The sequence below is a fragment of the Nannospalax galili genome, unplaced genomic scaffold (genome assembly GCF_000622305.1).
Source record: "Nannospalax galili isolate Female #2095 unplaced genomic scaffold, S.galili_v1.0 scaffold1340, whole genome shotgun sequence".
NCBI lineage: Eukaryota > Metazoa > Chordata > Mammalia > Rodentia > Spalacidae > Nannospalax > Nannospalax galili.
In genome coordinates, this window is record NW_008346293.1 from 319,003 (window position 1) to 331,368 (window position 12,366).

Below are 12,366 nucleotides of genomic sequence, written 5' to 3' on the forward strand. Positions count from 1 at the left end.
TACCATTGAAATTTACCCAATGACTTTATAGACATACACAGGAGCCAAGGATCCAAGTGCAACCGATTACGACTAGTAATATTCAGACACATACAGATTAGAGATGCATGTGCCAACATCTCTGAGTCAACACACTTTAGCTCTACCAGAATAAACTTATATTGGGAAGATGAAGATATAAATATGCACTCCTATTTTAGTGTAGGCCATGAAAGATGGTGAAATTTATGTTGTTCAAAAGTTAAATAACCCTGAATTTGATATACTCAAACTGTTAAAACTTGAAAAATCGAGTTCTTAGAATGGGCATTTGATTCTACTTTCAGAATTAATACCCATTAAGCATATTTTTAAAAATTGAAAAGCTTCAATTAGGAATCATTCTTATAAATACACCCAATTTAGCAGTACCTTTTGGTAATTCAAATGTCAAATAATATTGAAAAATAATGATTGAATCCATCTAATGTATTTGGTAATTCAAATCCAAACTTTTCCATGATTTATTATAAAAATGGAAATATCTTTGAATGACATTTTAATGTGTATATTTTGACTTTGAGTTATAACAAACTTTTAGTCTGAATAACAATACTTAAGTGATGAAAAGGAAAAATGCTCATTGTTCTAATATTTCTACATATTCTTGCCATTTGAAGCATAATGAAGAACTTTCACAGGCCACTTCCAACTACAGACAAATGTAGAAAGAACATAGAGATGCAATACAAAAAAGTAATCTCACATTGTAGTGGGCACTCTGAACAGACTCTGGAGATTTTTACACAGGAAGCAATTTAATATGCTGTCACAGGCCCCGAGGGATAGTTGTATAAAACAGAGGCCTGAACAAAGAAAGACAGCCTTTTTATCCACTTTGCTGTCTTCTCTTCTATAGATAAGAGTAAACACTTTGACTGATATTTTAAAATATTGTAAATATTGTGAAGAATCTGGGTGTGGTGGCATAGCACTTGGGAGGCAGAGGCAAGTGGATCTCTGTGAGTTCAAGGCCAGCCTGCTCTACATAGTGAGTGCCATGACAGCTGGGGCTACAGGGAGACCCTGCTTCAAAAAGAGAAAAGGAAAATATTGTAAAGGGGTTCAAAATGGGTGGAATGTGAGGAGAGAGGGGAGAAAGTGAGGGCTGGAACAGAAGACTTGCAGAAATGCTCATACAGACAGACATCATCCGCACCTCATGCAGCATTGCCCCCTTTGATGCTTGGATCCCTTCTGGGATCAAAGAGCATCATCTTGGCTCAGGGACCTGTATGTCCAGAGCATAATCACATGAGCAGTCATTGCCCTCTTGGTGTGACTTTAATGTGGTTGGAGACTTACCTCATAATTATGGAAACCAGGCAGGAAAGAATCAAGCAACTTCCCCAAACCAAAAGTACACTGTGTTTTGACTTGTATGAAAGTTGGAAGATATTGACAGGGATATGAATATTTTTTCTCCTTTATTCCTATTTGTTGTGTGGTTGTTGTTTCCTCTATTTCATGCTTGGTCTTTTTTGGTACTTCTTAGACAGGGTCTTCCTGTAGCCCCAGTGGGCCTGGAACTCCCTTCATAGACAAGTCTGGCCTCCATCTTATGTGAGATCTGTGAGAGCTGCCTGCCTAAGCCTCCCTGAGGAACCTAGCTTCATTATCTATTTTTAAAAATATTTTATTATTTTTATTTTTATGTGTATGAGTGTATTGTCTGTATGTATGTAAATGGACCCGTATCATGCAATGCTTGAAGATGTCAGAAGAGAGCATGGAATTCCTCTGGAACTGGCATTATAGATGGTTGTTAGCTGCCATGTGGGTGCTGGGAATCGAACCCAGGACCTCTGCAAGAGCAGTCAGTGCTCTTAACCTCTGAGCCATCTCTCTAGCCCCTCATTATTTCTAAGTAATAGTTGCTTCAATTAAATCGATTAAATTTTCCCCAAATTCCTTCATCAGAAGCAACAGGTAATCTAAAGCCAAGTGTTTCTTGTATTTTGGCTCATAGGTTAAGGGCCCTTGTCATTTCATGGGTTATAATTTCCATGACTGCCTGTAGCCTACTGATGTTGTTCAACATATGGATGGAAGAATGGTATCCTTAAGATGCATCCTATGCCCAAATTTAACGCAATCACTTATCCAAAACAGCTTTGACCAATTTTAAAAGGTTTAGGAGAAATGACTTTACACATTTTAAGTGCTAAGTTTAATTAACAAAGAAATTTTGTGTTTTAAGTTGCATTAAATAATCTTTTTCTTTGCTTTCCTTTTTGCAAATAAACTGAGAAACAGAACAAAATTGTCCTTATATCAAAGATATTCATTGGGGTAAGAGCTAAATTGAAGTTTGATAAGAAGTATACAATCACACTTTTTTTTTGGTCCTTACTTCAGAAAGTTTGCAAAGATGGTGAAATATTTCATTTTCCACATTCCAGGGTAGGTCTACAGTCATTCTGAGATTAAAATCCTTGTGTTATTTACATGAATTGTGAAGTTGCCAAGTTACCTTCCCTGAGCCCATTTTCTCAACTGTGACAGAATACACAGATGTTTACCTAAGGAATAAGTATATGATAATGTGTGCATGTGTATACACTTTTCTATTAGTGTATTATTGTCATTTTGAAGTTATTATGATTCTAACTCAAAACTAGAACATTTTTCACCTGATCATAAAATAATTAATTGAGACCTTTTTGTTCCAACATTTTTGAGGTTCAAAGAAGAGATATAGTATACCATGAGCAAAACTGGATTTAAACTGCTAAAACCAGAGTCTTTTAGGATATTCATTCATGAATGCTGGCGTTCCCATCCTTTAGTTACAAGGAGAGCTGTCACTGTCCACCTCCATTTCTGAGGCTCTATTGGTAGTGTGTTGACATACTCAGGCCGTCATCAGGCTCCACACGCCATTCTAGACTTAGGCTGAGCTTCACCCCCAGGGCTTGCTGATCTCCACTCAGCCTTCCTGGACTAGGGCTCTGCCTTTGTCTCTTGAAGTCCTTAATATCATTTTGAACTTCCTCTTCGCACTTTGATTCTCACACTGAGGGTTGACGCTTTCTAAAATTCCACATTCTTGCAACTGGTTTAACATGGCATAAGTAAACATTTGCTGATTTAAAAGAATACATTTTATAGCTAAAAATCTCTGAGAAGTCATTGAAAAGTGCTAAGGAATTGCTGCTTCATCATTGTTTTTTAATAGCTAATAGAGAAAAGAGCTGCTTTACATGGATAATGCAGCCATTACTAAAGAAAATTTAAGGCAAGGAAAATGGATTCAGGTTCTGAAAGGCCAGCTTAGTTGTGGTAGATAATTCAAGTGAAGACCTCAGTTTGAAGAGTGTTGCTGTCATAGCAACATAATTACAGTGAAAAGTGATGTACTCTCATTACGTTTTATAATGTTTTGTCCTTTACAGATTCCCAAACAAAATTCCAAGGGAATTTTTGGGGAGAAAAAATAGAAAAGAACATTTTCACTGAAATTTTTTTAAAGTCTTCCTTACAATCTGATCACATAATCCAGTGAAGTGCTTGATAGTCCAACAGCTAAGTTCCCCCTGAAACATCACTTGGAAGCTTTAAAAACTTCCCTGCTTAAAATAACTTGGTGGTTACCCATGTTACTATGAGATGAAAAATTCCCAGCATGAACAATAGAATTCGTTGTGATGGGCCTGCTGGTCTCTCATCACTTTCTCACACTGTCCTTGAGCCTTCCACTCTACCTTCATTTTGCCACCATGTGTTCTATGTATCTAGCAAACTCCAATTTCAGAGTCTTGGTAAGTATGTTTCCTGTGTTGAAATAGCCTTCAATCTACTTGGGACAGTTCAAGCAATTCCAGTGTTTCTTCATTAATTTTTTTCAAATATTACCTAATTAAGAAACATTTCTTTGGGGCTAGAGAGCTGGCCCCAGTGATTAAGAGCACTGGCTGCTCTTGCAGGTGTTTTGGGTTTGGTTCCCAGCACCCACATGGCAGCTAAAAATTATCAGTAATTCCAGGGCTCCAACATCCTCTTCTGACCTCTGTAGGCATTGTACACAGGGGTGCACTTACATATATGCAGGCAAAACACTCATACGCATAAGATTTTAAAGCTTAATTAATTTGAAATTTAAAAAAGAAACACACCCATGATCTACCCTAATGAAAACAATGTGCTTCCCACCTTTGAATTTTCTAATCCACTAAACCTGTTTTATTTCTTTTCAAATCCTTATGACAACTTAACATTATATACATATATACATGCTTATCTTAAACATGTAAAATAGATTTTCTCTTGCTTAAAATTTTGTAAAATGTAGACAGTGTATAATAGTTATTCTAAAGAATTTTTAAAGTAATATGTTCCCAGAGAAATTGGCTAATACATGGAAGATGATGTAAATTTCATTTAAGGAACGAAGTGAGGATTAAAATATATTCTATTCATTTCCTTTCCAGTTAAGATTGATGAGAGAAGATACATGATTTACTCAACAATTCCATAAAGCAATGGCCTCACTAAATTCTGCTCTCACTGTAACAAAGAGCTGATGCAGGATGTATATCCTTGGACATATGAACATTTTTCTTGTACTTTCTCAATAAAATATATGCTAAATACATACATTTTGGATACAGGAAAATAAATACTTGGCACCATCCAAAAAAATCAATAAAACTTACACCTAGAAAAATACTCAATGTGTTCAGATTTTTATTGACGAATATAATAAGTGCTAATCATTAATCTAATTGTATTTCGGTTGTCAGTCTGTTCCAAATGATTTAGCTCAATCATCCTCATTCCTCACAACAAAACAGCAAGGTAGGATTTAGTAGTTCCACTTTACAGAAAGAAGAAATGACATTTAGAATATTATAGCATATGACCAATCTCACACAACTAGAAAAAGCCAAGGACAGAACTCAGGACAAGGACACCAGGGCCAGCACCCCTGTTCTCTCTTATCCTACATACTGCAGATAACAATGAGGAAAAGTCTAATAACTGATCATGTGATTGAGCTCAGCTCCTTATATGCTGTTTTCCATGGTCATGGCGTGAGCTGGCCAATCTCTGTCACTCTACAGAAACAAGGTGACAGTGACAAGGAATGTTGGACTGTGGTGTTAGGAAGGAAACAAGACATAGCTGATTTGACTGGAGCCAAAAATACACCAATCTTGGCCCTAAAGTGTTAGATGAAAAACATTCATTTGACATGTAGAAGTAGCATAATCTCCAAACCATAAAGAGATTCAGAAGAACAAAACATAAGATTAAAATGAAACAATTTGCATTTGCTTCTCAGTTTTGTTAGGAACAGCTTCTTAGACAATTTCACAACTGTAATTAACTATTATGTGTTTTCTGGCTTTGAGAAGGCATATAAACATTTAGAGGAAGAGAAAAGCCTATTGTAAGGGCTTAGGAAAGGAAAAGTAAGTCCTTTAATTTTTCTTTCATCTGATGTTAATTTATGCAGAAGCTAATAACATTTTCAGTGGCTCAGAATTTCAAGTTGTAGCAAGGATTTCTCTCCCAGTCTTTCCTGTGAACTTGGTTAGATAGAGCAATCATTTCAAGGCTTAGGACTCTTTGGCCAAAAACAAAAACAAAAACAAAAACAAAACAAACTGATAAGTTCACCTCGTCCACACATGTTCAATTGCTAACTCTTTGAAAATCAATATTATTAAACCCTCTAACCCTTCTCTAGCTATTGCAAGCAAAACAGCAAACACATTAGCAGAAACTGAGAAACAGAGAAATCCAGAAGACAATAGCTATGGGAATGGATAGTCACGTGGGAAGGGAAAGGAAGCGTTGACTGTTAGGAGAAAAAAGTCAGAGGAAGGATTGTCTTCCTAAAAGAAACATGGACTGCTATATCCAAGTAGGACATAATTAAATTGTTATGTTTTTTATAAATGAGAAACTGAATCCCACTGCTACCAGATCAGCTTCGGAGCACAGATAACAATGCTTGAAGAAAGGCATAATCTTTACAAGGTGATGTTTTAAATGAAATTTACCATGAATACTATAAGTTCCATGATGACAGCTTTAAAGTTCTAGTTCATAAAAAGTTATTAAAGTACATTATTTATACCCACTTTTTGTAGACTTCTGGTCTTATTCTTACAATGTATGGCTATAATCACAGGCAGGGTGTATAATGGAATCATTAATTCAATCTGAGCTTAGGCAAGAATACTGTATTACCACAATAAAATTCCAGCTACATTAAAGGGTGGAATTTATTGTACAAGAGCATTCTCTTTAAAGAGTTGAAAATAATGGCTTCTACCTCATGACCTCAAGTATCTATTTTAACTGTGAAGTACACTATATGGTTGACTCCTTGGCACAAATTTCTTAATGAAATATTTGTCTACATTGATTTTTTATACATCTACAGAATCAGATGGTGAGTTGTGATCTTATGGTGACTACGTCCTTACTGAGTATGGGATTAGAAATATTTGCATTTAGTCACATTTAATTAGTTCCTTTTCTAATTCACGGTATCAGATGATGATGTTTAGCTAAAGCCTATTTAGTGGCCTGACATTTTCATTTGCTTTGATAAGATGGAAAGTTTCCTGCTACAAACAATTTCTCACAGAAGAGAAGCTGAATGTAATGATACTTAAAAACATCTTTATTCAGAATTTTCAATATGATTTGCTTATGCCTAAACCTTGAGAAAAAGGCAAAATGAATTTCAGTTGGCTTATTTTTAACTCTGAAATTATCAAAATTTGCCTTCTTGACTTTCTTCTTCTGATTGAACAAGCCACAGTGGTATACTGCAGACACATTTAGACAAAGTGTGACTCTGTCTCCTTACAGTGCTAGATTATCTCTGAGAGTGGTGGAAAGGGACTTTTTGTAAATGATGCTCCTAACACTAAAAGAAAGTGTTATCTTTTATCTTGTAGGTAAAAAAGCTCTCTACCTAAGGGAATGAATTAATTCCATACTTAATAAGATACAGTTCTTTGTATACAACTTAAGCATTTGTCTTTGAACAACACATTGAATTCCCCAGTACTGTAAAAATATTACAATGGTTCTGACTACGGGAATCTTTGAACATATCTGTACCTGCAATGACAGACAAATGACAAATGGCAAAGAAGAAGGTATTCCAAATACAGGATAAAAAACTCTACTAATTGATATAAAAACTAATTTTCAGCATTAGTCATACTTATTACAGCTTCAAATATAAATTCACAGGGTATTCTATTTGAACAATTCTGTATATCACATGGCTTTCGTATTTGAAATGACTATGCTTACCAGAAAAGTATCCGGGGATGTCCAGGTATACAAGTCTGTAGCTGGATAACACTTGACATTCCCTTGGGCCTAATCAGACTAAGGCTTCTTCAGAATTCTGAAATAGGCCTTCCTTAGGAAGTATAGGAGACCTACATACATGGTTTTACACGGCATTCATACTCACTACAGTCCAAGTGTAGTTGAGTATTCTTCTTGAAAGAACCACTCAGAAAAGGAAGCAGAGTGATGTCCCTGACACACTGCCAGACAAATGTCACTGGCCCCAAATGCGTCTTGACAAGAGCCAGAGCCAAACAAGCCTAACTCAATTAGATACTGTTAATTGCTTAATGTATTATTTCTAATAAAGGAAGCATATGAAGAAAACACAAAATTATTCTCTAAGATTACTTTTCAAATATGTTTCTAAGAAATTGTGTTTAAATCTTGTATATCAATATGATAATTTAGTACTCAACAGGTAACTAAATTCAGAAAGCTCAAACTATCTTGTTCATGATTTATAAGCAGTATTAAGAGTCCATAAAATTATTTATTGTGAGCTGCTCAGGGCATTATTCAGAGCACTTGATAAACATTGTGTGGCTTCCAGGGAGTTCCTGGTATTTTACAAATGAGGAAAATGTGGCCTTAGGAGGCCAAAGGACTCCTTGGAGGCCTTAAATCGCCTGGGGGCAGAACCAGCATAGCAATAAAACTTCCTTTCCTTCTGACTTTCCTAATGGGAATGTTTTAAATTTGTTTTCTAGAAAAGGAAGAGGAGAAGAAGAATGCTGACAAGAAAGTTAATTCTGAAACGAAAAAGAAAGGTAAAGAATATAAAATCTATCTAAAACTCAAGTCCAAGGTCAAATACTATCAATTTATATAGCTTCTGGCAAAGCTGTTATTATCTAAGAATGTTATTCACCTGTTTGATTGTCACTGTTCTTGAAAACAGTTGGGAATTTTAAATACTACAAGTCAAGTTGAAATTAAAGAAAATATTTAAAAGCTTTTATTTACCTATTCTTTAAAGACAGGATTTTTCTGTACAGCTCCTGTCAATCTAGAACTCATGATCCAATCCCTGCCTCTGCCTCCAGAGTTCTGACATTCATGTGCCACTACACCAGGGCCTAAATGCCTTTGTTAAAGTTACTACTGTAAGATTATTATTTTGATTTTAAAAGTGCTCTACTATAATCTATATAATGAAGATTATAATTTAGTTCATCCAATTTTATTAAAAATAAAAATTAAAAATTTTATTTAAAATATCAGTGGGTTTGAGAGATGGCTCAGTGGCTAAAAGCACTGGCTGCTCTTGCAGAGGACCTGGGTTTGAATCCCAGCTCACAGGTAGTGGCTAACAACTGCCTGTAACTTCAGTTACAAGGGATCCAATGCTCTCTTCTGAACTCTGAGGGCATTGCACGAAACAGTTACATTTCCATATATGCAGGCAATATACTCATACATATTAAGTAAAAATAATTTTTTTAAATGTCTATCAAAAGGCCAGATTATTTTATAAAATTGAAAGACTGTATTTGACAGGTTTGCTAAGTCATTGCCATTATTTTTTTTTCTGTTTTAGCTATTTATTTACTAATAATTTTCCAGATACCCCAAAATGAGTTTCAGAGATTTTAGAATTTTAATATGCTTTCTGGGAAGTGAGAGTTCAGGGCAAAATTTATTGTTCTTAATATATTTGTGGAAAACTATTGAATATTACCATAATTAAAAATGGCATTTAATGTTTCTCTGTTTCTTAAAGATTTCTTTTTCTTGGCAAATTTTGCCCCTTCTTGGCAGAAAGCACATTTAAGCTATGAGTATGTTTGGAAGGTGTTCGTATATGACATCACTTATAGCTCTGAATTACAATTAATTCCTCTACATAAGATGAATTGGATGTTTTAATATAGTCATGTGTGTTCTGAAATATATAAGAATAAACTAAAAGTGAGTGCTGGAAGGACACCTTTAAGAGCATGGACTGCTCTTGCAGGGGACCCACATTTGATTTCCAACACCCACATGGTGGCTAACAACCATCTGTAACTTCGGTTCCAGGGGATCTGACACCTTCTTCTGACATTCGTGGGCATTACACGACATGGGTGTACTTACACACTTGCAGGCAATACACTCATACACATAAAAAATAAGAAATAATAAAGCTTATAACTTTTATATTTTGCCAGTAGAAAAAGAAGAAACCAAAAAGAAAAGTGAGAAGGAAGCTGTCGCTGATGTAAAGAAAAAAGGTACTGTTCTTCCTCTGCCTCCTTCTTTACATTTGTTCTGCATAGACAGCTCATGGTGGCAAACACTTAAATGGACAAGAAGGATGTTACTCGAGGCTACCTGTAATACATGGAGAGGTCAAAACTCTCACTTAGAATAACTGTTGAAACAGAAAAAAGGAGAGTATGTAAATCCTGGAAGAGAGAATTACATTTGCGTGTGTACACTAGTCTTACTTAAAGGAAAAGCAAACATTCTTGCAAGCTCATGAGAGGAGACAGCAGTTTGGCAAAGTAGAACAAGGTTTCACAGGGTGACAATCTCCTGCCTTCCCAGAGAAAGTGGGAGATGGGGGCATCATCTTTCTTTACACTTACAGTCCAGAGAGACAAGCCTCAGTTCTTTGAGAAAGGCCATCCTGGGCTGATAAAACTAGAAAAGGGCTTTACAAAGATTCATACCCCAAGGGGACAGATAAATAATATAATACCAAGTTTTGTGAAGTATATTTGCTAGAAAAAAGAAGATCAGGAGGCAAAAGTCATAAGGTGCTATATAAAGTTGATCAAGTTGCTGGCCATTTTAATGAAGACATTTTGAAGTAACAAGATGTACACAGGCCTAGAAGAATCACTTTGTGAAGACGAGACACTGAGCAAATACTTCTCGTTAAGAAGTAGGCTGCTTAGCTATTTAACGGCTTAGATTTCTGCTGTAAATTTAATTTTATTTTTATACATAAGGTAGGTAAGCATCAACTTCTGTTCATGTAGCACCCTAAGTCTACAGAGAAAGCTGTCATCTCAAGTATTATAGCTTGGTGATATATAGTTTCATCCCAAATAAATCCTCTACAGTCTCAGTGATGGTTGAAATTCTGCTTAGAGTCATTCTATTCTTTTGAGTTATGTAGAAATTGTCTTCCATTAAAATGCAAACCTCCTAGGGCCTATGTGCATGGGGTAAAAACCTAATTCTTCTCAACTATTAGCAATGTAAATTAAATGAGATTTCTAGACTGTCCTTGTGTAACAGTGAACTGAAAACAATGTTCTGGAACATGAAGCAATAGATGGGCTTCACTGGGGAAGCAGTTAAAGAGAACTTAAAGATGGGACATTGTGTGTGTGGTGGTAGAGGGTAGACTGGATGGCATTAGCAAGAACATTTCCTTTCTAGGGTATAATAAGAGTAAATGCTTTTGTGGGAAGAAAAGGTGATACTGAAGGACACTTAAAAGGAGCTCATAGTACAACAAGCTACGAAATGGCTACTCTAAGTAGAAAACAGAAACGACAGAATCAGAATCATATAGAAATGGAGTAAAAAATGTACATGAACAAGAATGGATATGGCTTAAAAAACAAGCAGGAAGAGAGCAGGTGTTCTGCGAGTCTGGGAGTTGACTGGGTGTTAACTCTGCATGCTGAGTTCTATCACTAAGGATGCATCATTGTACAATTTAGTGTATTCTTTGAATTCTTCTTGATTTTATTTTAACGCAATTTTCTTGTGACACATCTTACTATAAGAAAGGAGATGTAAAGTTTTGATCAGATAATGATACCAAAAAAGCTGATTGAATAGGTCAATGGACTGGGCCAGCCAGCTTTGCTAATGGAGTTATAGGAGTAAGTTTTGTGCTGTTATCTTCAAAGCTTATGTCATTTGAATGCAAATACAAAATCAGAAAATAATCTTTGGACAAAATTGAAATAGGGATTTGGGGTCTGGTGTCTGTGTGTGTGTGTGTGTGTGTGTGTGTGTGTGTCTGTGTGTGTCTCTGTGTGTGTGCATGTGTGTGTGTGTGTGTCTGTCTGTCTGTATCTGTGTCTGTATGTCTGTGTTTGGAGGTCAAACGACAACTTCTGGTAGTCAGTTCTCTGCTTCTAGTCTGGGTTACAAGCTTCAGGCACCAAGCTTGTGTTTGCAAGTCCATTTAACAGCTAAGTCATTTCACTAGCCTCATGGAACAGTTTCTGTAAGCAATTATGTAAAGTAAGTAATTGGTTTTGCTTTTTAACTTAAATTTTTTTAAACTTTATTTATTCATTTTATTTTATGTGTGTGAGTGTTACACCTGCATATATGTAAGTGTACCCATGTCTTGCAGTGCCCTCAGATGCCAGAAGAGAGAGGGCATTGGATCTGCTAGAACTGGAGGTGCAGATGGTTGTTAGCTGCCATGTGGGTGCTGGGATTTGAACCAGGTTCTTCTGCAAGCACAGCCAGTGCTCTTAACTGCTGAGCCATCTCTCCAGCCCTATCTTTAAAAAACTTTAAACTTGATTAATTATGGGCTGTTTGTGTGTGTGTGTGTGTGTGTGTGTGTGTGTGTGTGTGTCTGTGTGTGTCTCTGTGTGTCTGCATGTGTGTGTGTGTGTGTCTGTCTGTGTCTGTATCTGTGTCTGTATGTCTGTGTTTTTGTGGGAGTGTCTGAGACTTTATTGTTTTTGTTTAATTAAATTTTGGGGTTAAAAGTCAGAATGTGTTTATGTACGGAGTAGTAGGAAGACCTGAAATTTCACGCTGTGAAGGCTTGTGACATTAGTGTCACAGTCATGTCAAGGTGAAATTACGCACTGCAGGAAACAGAACTGTCTATGCCAGTATTGTTTCCTGAAATGCCAGGCTCAACAACTGAAGCAAAAACCAGCTGATACATTAAGGCTAATTATGGTTGACAGTTTACATTATATGTTTAAAAAGTTCTGCCTCCTTAAAATCATCTTACAAAATTTTTAAAAATCATCAGGATTAGCCGGGCATGGTGGTGCACGCCTGTAGTCCCAGCACTTGGGAGGCAGA

General features: G+C 36.1%; 1 protein-coding gene across 1 annotated transcript in view; it reads left to right on the forward strand.

The window, feature by feature from the left end:
* Trdn (triadin) overlaps nucleotides 1–12,366 on the forward strand; it is a 226,845-nt gene that overhangs the window by 155,927 nt on the left and 58,552 nt on the right. Inside the window, exons 11-12 of the mRNA XM_029568123.1 lie at nucleotides 8,073–8,132; nucleotides 9,516–9,578. Of these exons, the coding sequence (XP_029423983.1) occupies nucleotides 8,073–8,132; nucleotides 9,516–9,578 (123 nt within the window). The remainder of the gene's footprint in view (nucleotides 1–8,072; nucleotides 8,133–9,515; nucleotides 9,579–12,366) is intronic.